Source organism: Montipora foliosa, chromosome 14, assembly GCF_036669935.1.
Source record: "Montipora foliosa isolate CH-2021 chromosome 14, ASM3666993v2, whole genome shotgun sequence".
Classification (NCBI taxonomy): Eukaryota; Metazoa; Cnidaria; class Anthozoa; order Scleractinia; family Acroporidae; genus Montipora; species Montipora foliosa.
In genome coordinates this window covers 15832994-15840493 of record NC_090882.1, presented here as the reverse complement: position 1 = coordinate 15840493, position 7500 = coordinate 15832994, and the positions used below count along the sequence as shown (strand labels likewise).

The following is a 7500-nucleotide window of genomic DNA, read 5'->3' as shown; positions in this document are numbered from 1 at the left end:
GTATATATGTTGTTTCTTTATATGTTTTGCATCTGTTATGTACTGATAACACTCGAGTTGTTGTCGTTTTTGGTTCCCTCTCCAGGTTGAGAATCTGTGGGACTTTCTAATACCACTTCTCAGAAAGGCGCTTTCGGCCGTAAATGTTGAGACTTTAGAGGACTGGGGTACTTGCATGGCTACTGCTGTGGTAGGAAATGAGTTTTGTAGAGCAAGTAGTTTTTCAAAATGTGTAAGGTGACCAGAGCCTTGTGCTCACACCATATGGATATCGACCTGAAAAATATATACGCATACGCATGGTTTCCGGTTTCTCTTGGGACGTACAGTGGTCCCGAGAGAAAATAAAAACAATACTTGTGCAAAATTTTGGAGCACAAACAAAGAGTATTATGGTATTTTCGAAAGTGGCCTACACAAACTCGTCCTCAGCTAATAAGTATTCATTGACTTTTGATACAGATCTCTACTGTGGTCAATTTATTATTTTTATTTCACAAGTACGATAAAATATTCGCGTCTGATCTGTATGAGCGTTTACAATGGCTCGCCTTCGGCTCGCCAATGTAATCACCCATACAGATCACCCGCTCACGTTTTATCTACTACTTGTCAACTCGTTTGATGAAACACATTTTCGTCGTCCTGATGATGTTGGTGACATATAGGTGTCAATGTCACTGACAACATGCAGTCCTTCCAGGGACGACTCTCCCCCTGCATCATTCTTTGATTAGTTGTGAGCTCTGTAAGCTGAGAACATGAACTCGGCCATACTCCTTGAGTAGACTCTCCAATTTTTTTGATAGGAACAGTTTAAAAAGAAGTTACCCCTCGGGTCTTCCAGTTGGTCTATTACGGAGATAAGAACATTACCGAAAGTATAGTTTTCCCTGTAAAGTTGCTAAAGTAAAGCTTCCGTTTGCTATGTTCTTTCACTTTTTTTTTCAACAGGAGAGTCGTGATCCTCGTCGCATCCATCGGTTTTTAGAAATGTTACTGGAACAGCCTCTGGATGATCAACGTGGTTCCTTTTCCGATTCGAGGTGAGATACGGCACTTCACTAGGAATAACGATACAGATTCCCCTGACCCCCATTTCGTAATTAAAATGCTTGGTCTTCACCTGTATTGGCGCGGTGGCCTCATGGTTAGAGTGCTCGACTCCGGATCGAGTGGCCCGGGTTCGGGTCCTGGTCGGGGACATTGTGTTGTGTTCTTGGGCAAGACACTTTACTCTCACGGTGCCTCTCTCCACCCAAGTGTATAAATTGGTACCGGCGAAATGCTGGGGGTAACCCTGCGATGGACTAGCATCCCATCCAGGGGGGAGTAGAAATACTCCTAGTCGCTTCATGCTTGGGAAACGGGAGATAAGCGCCGGCCTGATGGGCCTTCTAGCTCGTTAACAGTGACTTTACCTTTACCAGTTCTTCAAACGATGGATAGTGCTCTCTGCGAGATAAATAGTGCATTATCCAGTGGATTAGTCATAGCGAAACCAATTGCGCTATCCAATGGATAATGATTTATCCGGTGGATAACGTTATCTACATTTTGAACAACTGGGGCCTGTTTTCTATTATTATGTAAATAGTGTTGTTATAGTGCTAGCTAACACAAAAACGGCAGAAAAGTTTGTATCACAGTAAGGTCACCGGTTGTCTGGTGATGTCCATTCTTGTCTCTCTCATTAGTGCTTGTCAGCCATTTGACGAGGTAGAATAGGCCACTTCCATGTTCATGTCTGCCTTCTCTTCAAAGTGCGAAGGTTTTCTATGAAAATTAGTTTTCATTCACATTTACAGTAGAACTAATTACCACCACAAAAACGTCGCTCTTAGACTCGCTTTGAAGAGGAGGCAGGCATGAACTCGGGGATGGCCTATAAATTATAATCTTGGAGATCGCAACCTCCGACTCTGAACCAAGTGAACGTTTTAGTCTGAGAGGTGAAAAGTGAAGAAATCGTCTGATTTGCCTGTCTGTAAATAACTCTTTCAGTCGGTTGTACTTCATTCAAGGAGCACTCTGTCAGCAGGAGTGGCGAGTTCCTGAGCTTCTTCACCGACTGATGGGCGTGGCTGAGACGCACCTTAGCCATCCTTACAAAAACGTGCGCGATCGACTTGGCAGGTTGGTGCTAATTAACAACTTTCATCTTGCCTCAGATTATAGAACATCGGTTTACTCTGAGAAAAGACGAACACTTGCCTTGAAAGTAATCAAATAGAAGGAGCTGGGTTTTTAATGACACCAGATAGGGACGTTTGACCGAACACACTTCTTTGTGTCATTGGTAGGAAGTTTACCCCCCCCCCCCCCCCCCATATTGTTCGAAAAGAGAAGTGGAAGTAGTCATTGAGTCCCTGGTATAGTGGTGTAGGCAATACTGAATAGAGTTAAATAAAGCGCATATGATTATATTTACATAGAAAATGCGTGAAGTTACGAAACAAAAATTGTAGTATGTTACGTTTGTGTGCATGTTAGTATTGGTTGTTTTGTTGTTGTTGTTGTTGTGATGACGTCGCTAAATCCTTATATTAATCATAGCGTAGACTGGTTTGATATTTTTTTGAGTGTGTACTTTTTTGGACTGAAGTGTAGCGCTCTTCTTCTTTTGCAGTGTTCTTTGCAGCGCGATGATGTATGATCTCAAGTTGCCAAACGGAACGCAAACTCTTTCTCCAAATCGTAACGAGTTTGTTGGTAAAATACTTCCACAGCTCGCTGGGCTGCAAGAGTTAGCACGAGAGAAGGAGATGGGAAGAAGTGACGCCATTTCACCTAATATAGAGATAGCTGCGGATGGAGAAACAAATGAAAGGTCACAAAAAGATGATGAAAGGAAGGAAGCCATCAAGCGTTTAAAGACAAGTGTGTGACTGTAGTAATTGCAGTAAGATTTGTGTAGCGCCACTGCCTAGGGTCAAGCGTTACTTTCCTTGTGTTAATGAACAAAACGTCACTGGGTTTTATGTGATGCTTCTCATTTCCTTTCTTCGCACGTTTGCGAAGGACAATTAAATGATTTTTGGAGGGCATATAGTTAATGTGTGGCCCGAGTAGCATCAAACTAACAGAGATGTAGCATGAAGCTATGGTATGGAAAGTTGTTGCGACAATACGATCAGCCAAACAAGAGCAAAATTGGAGGGGGAAAAAAGCACAAAAAGTCGCGCCCACTCTGGCATTGAAATGGTATCCTCAGGATCTCATTGGCCAAGCGAAGTTGTTTGACATCTCTGCAGCCAATCAGAATCAGGGTGGCAAATGCGTTTTCAGCCCAGGCATTTCCCGTTTGGCCCGCGGCAAAAAGGCGCGTTTTACAGATGGCAGTTTGTCATTTGGCCGCGCGTATTGATAAAAATGTGATTTAAATGAACTGATACAACTTCTTAAAGTTGAAAAACGTATAAACTTGTTTCGTAGACTGCTTTTTCTTTTAAAGTCGTGTTATAGATCTTAAGGTTCATATTCTTTAAGGACATTAAGGCTGGGAGGCAACGGTTTTAAATTTCCTTCGCAAAGAAACTTTATTAATGGATCATATTGTTTATTTTTGTAGTGACGAACTGGCTGTTATCTCACGCAGTGCGGAATCTCAACAGCTGCCCCAAAGAATTCTTTGACCTTCTCCCAGTGGTAAGAGGATCTTGCATCGTAAGTGGGGCTGGCTCAAGCCAATCGACCGTCCTCACTCAAAATGGAAGCTTGTTGCACATTTAAAAAACGCGAGGGGTTAAAAAAAAAAAGTCACCGCGCATTGTAGAAAATTTATTAAGTCATGATAAAGCCGTTTTCAGGACGGTGTTAAGATTCTCTGTGTGTTGTGTTTGCATGATAATGTAGCATTCATATTTAAATGACATGAAAATACCTGGAACAAAGCGTTTCATTCACAAAGCATTTGAATTGGGTACAATTGTTTTTCTGGCCTTTATTCATGTTTTTGAGCCATTGCTTGATCTGATTGGTTATTTTACGTGTATCGTCAGCCTTATTGTCTAGAGGGATAAACTTAGGTTGATTCTGCAATTGTTCCCTTTTATCATCTAATTGCTGGTGTTATTTCAGATCATCCTGTTTGACTCTCAAGAAGACGATCCTGAACTCTTGCATTATTGTCACAGGGTATGTTTTATTTTCTCCAGGGGATCTCTGTTTGTTGCTCTGCGTGATTAATTTCGTTTTTCTTTTCTTTTTTTTTATTAAGACGATAACATTTCTTTCCCAAGCGGAGCTGCCTTTTAGCGTGATACCGCTGGCCCTTCAGACTGTAAAGCAGGCAAGTCTTGTCACTGCCTCAGAGTTATTTTGTTTTTTTGCGATTTCGTCTGTTGGGTTGAGCATAGTTCTTACTTCGCTTTCTTTTTCTTTTCAGCTTGCTAACAATGTTCTTTGGCATCCCAGGCGGAGTATATTGGAGTACCTACAAGTTATGATTTTCGCTAATCTTTTCCTTATTACCAGTAATCCTCAGCATGTAGAAGACGCAAAGGAACTGGTTTTGACTCTCCTTGAAGATGAGCAATTGGAGGCAAGCTGTTTAGTTTTGTGTAAAATCATTCTTTTTCCGTTATGCACAAGGCTCACTGTGTTTTGATGTGACCTCGTTTGACTTAGATCCCTCCTTGCGGTTTCATTTTTAAATTCACTCTATCAAACAATTCATCATCAGGAGGGCGATGAGAAAAGTGAATTTTAGCCGTATGCTTTAGACTTCATATTATACTCGGGTCACTTAGTGTTTAGTTAACATACTTTTGATCCAAAGAAAAAAAAAAGAAGAATCGATTTTTTTTTTGGTCTTAGTTGCATTTAACTACAGTTTTTTCCTTATCGCACAGGTTCGCGAAATGGCAGCAGTAACTTTCAGTGGTCTAGTTCATTACGGCTTCCTTCAGCATGATGACCAACTTCAGGTGTGTTAAAAACATCCCTAGCTTCCCCTTCTTTACAAGACAGAGTCTCGATTGCATTTTTTTCTCTTTTTTTTCTTTAGAAACAATTTACCAAAATGGCGAATACCAAGCTCAAGAAAAAAAAGAAAGGTGTTATCGGTGCAAATGGGTTCAACAATGATGCTGGTAAAATTCTTATCTTGTTACTTGTGATCAAATTTCACGACAATCATAGACCTCTTTCATATGTTTTAATGCTAATAGTCTCGCTAGGACGAGCAAATTTCAAAAGTATTTTGTTTCAAAATGAGGGCAGTAGGTCTAATTAACATAAACACAGAAGAATGTAAAGGTGGCCGCCATTTATGAAAGTGGTCTATACCTTGTTCTGAAATTTTAAAAAACGCGTGACGCCGATTTTTACACGTGACAGAATGCCAATCAGTAGAATGTAAATGCGCTTGATTTCTAACCAGAGACAAACACTTTTTGATTGTGTATTACATTTTAAACTACTGTTGTGATGATTCTTATCGCCACAGTGGCAAGAAAACGTGAACTTGAGAAATCCAGTTTTAACCCTTTCGTTCCCAGGAGTGATCAACATGTAAATTCTCGTCACAATTTCAACAAAATGTCATTCAGTCGGGTATTGAGAATGAAGATTAAGTATAACACCGCATTCCCATTACTACCCCATCCATGGTAGTAGTTAGGAGAATGAACGTTTCGATCTTAGGAAACCTGACTCGAACCCATGACCTTGCGATTTTCCTGCACTCCTCTGCCATGTGAGCCATCAAGCCATTTGGGTTGCTGGTCAGTTACAATTATCCCGTAGGGAATGATTGTGAAACATATGAAAGAGACATATTTTGAACTACCTTTGAACCACTCAAGCAAGAATCATCCAATTTATAGCAAATTGTAAGTGATCATGGAAAAATCTACACTTGGAGAAAAACATGCACTTCTAGGCTAGAGAAACACTAATAGTGCAGTCAATTTCTTAATTCGCTTGCTCTTTGTTTTAGCCCTCATCCACCGTCACGCTGGAGTTCTGGGCCTTGCTAGTTGTGTCCAGGCTTTTCCTTATGACGTGCCTACTTGGATGCCGCAAATCCTTTTGGACTTGGGAGATCATCTACACGATCCACATCCGATACAGGTAGGACACGCTTATTAAAAACCATCCCCTCCTCGTAAAGAGATCAAGCGCCTCAAATGGAAACCCTCTTTCAATTGTGAGCGGTTATTTTCCACGAAGTCGAAGATGTACGACACATGGAAACATGTCTTATAAATTTGAGTTTCGTGGTCTTTTTCAAAATACACGTTTACATGTTCAGAATGTTGGAAAGGATAGCAATTACATTTTGTTAATAGTAGTATTTTTTTTAGTCTATGTAACTGTCAACCGGCAGTTTTCTCTTACACAGTAATGTAATTTTGCTGTCTACTGTTCACAAGGTAAATCATTAGTAACGTTTTGCTCTGTTTCCTTTTGCTTGTAAGGCCACTGTGAAAAAAGTTATGTCAGACTTTCGTCGGACGCATCATGACAATTGGCAAGAACACAAACAGAAGTTTACGGAGGATCAGCTTTTAGTGTTGACGGATCTGCTTGTATCACCCTGTTACTACGCTTAAACAGCTTGGGAAAAGTTATTTTAATTTAACCATGTACTTAAGGAGTAAGGTTTCTCGCTCAGATGGTTTCTGGTCAAGTTTGCCATTCTACTGTTGCGGCAACACAATCCGTGTGGGCAAAGACAGATTGTGTGGCAAATTCTCAACCAGCATTAATATCAGGACTTTGTTTGAATGTTGACCAGACCAGTGCTGATAGTCGGTGGTGGACTCTTGGTTTGACGAGGTGTGACGTTCCGTTGACAACTGAAATTTCAACAATTTCAACTTGTTTTGTAGCTTTTGTTGCCAGAGGCTACCGTCCTGATTATTTTAAGACTCTAAAAGCGGGACGCCGCTTACACTAAGCTCAAATCCCAAAACTATGAGTTTATATACAGTCTAGAGACTTTTCTCATTTCATTTGTTTTACTTCAGTGCGTAGTGTGAGTTTTAGGTGCAACCTTAAACACACCTGCACAAATTCACAGTCTTAATTCTCGTGAGTCATAAGAGGCGAGTCTCTATTGAACCTATAGTTTCACTCAAAGACAGATTTTATATCAACGTGGTTATATCATGGTATGCCTTACAGAAATTAAAAAGTTGGCTTATGACGTGCGCTCTCAGAATTGCCCAACGCTCCAAACGTCGCCTTGTAAATCCACGAAGATTCTGATTTCTAACTTGAAAGACATTATAACGTTTTAGCGTCGTTGTAATCGACCAAGGTCGTTTCCAGAAATTCGCTTGTTTTACATATCGGACGATTTTTGCCTGTGACAGTTGATTTTCCAGATATTTTTTTTATAATCTTAATCAGGGTAGTCAAGGGCTTTTCATTTTCTGTCTTGCAAAGTAAAAGATAAGTATATTTACGTTTGCTTGCATGTTTTTCAAAATTATACAACTTATAGTGCTCATTAAAGTAGACAATTTTGCACGTTGGCTTAACTTGCTGATC

At 40.4% G+C, this 7500-nt stretch overlaps 1 protein-coding gene across 4 annotated transcripts in view; it reads left to right on the top strand.

The window, feature by feature from the left end:
• LOC137984889 (proteasome activator complex subunit 4-like) overlaps positions 1 to 7484 on the top strand; it is a 38838-nt gene extending 31354 nt beyond the window's left edge. For 2 of the 4 annotated variants that reach the window (XM_068832223.1, XM_068832226.1), the window contains exons 43-54: positions 86 to 190; positions 955 to 1046; positions 2005 to 2136; positions 2630 to 2880; positions 3572 to 3648; positions 4081 to 4137; positions 4220 to 4291; positions 4388 to 4543; positions 4854 to 4928; positions 5009 to 5093; positions 5942 to 6075; positions 6423 to 7484. In XM_068832223.1, the coding sequence (XP_068688324.1) occupies positions 86 to 190; positions 955 to 1046; positions 2005 to 2136; positions 2630 to 2880; positions 3572 to 3648; positions 4081 to 4137; positions 4220 to 4291; positions 4388 to 4543; positions 4854 to 4928; positions 5009 to 5093; positions 5942 to 6075; positions 6423 to 6557 (1371 nt within the window). In that variant the 3' untranslated portion in view covers positions 6558 to 7484. The remainder of the gene's footprint in view (positions 1 to 85; positions 191 to 954; positions 1047 to 2004; positions 2137 to 2629; positions 2881 to 3571; positions 3649 to 4080; positions 4138 to 4219; positions 4292 to 4387; positions 4544 to 4853; positions 4929 to 5008; positions 5094 to 5941; positions 6076 to 6422) is intronic. The other 2 variants (XM_068832224.1, XM_068832225.1) reach the window with 2 other exon arrangements.
• Positions 7485 to 7500: the final 16 nt, after the last annotated feature.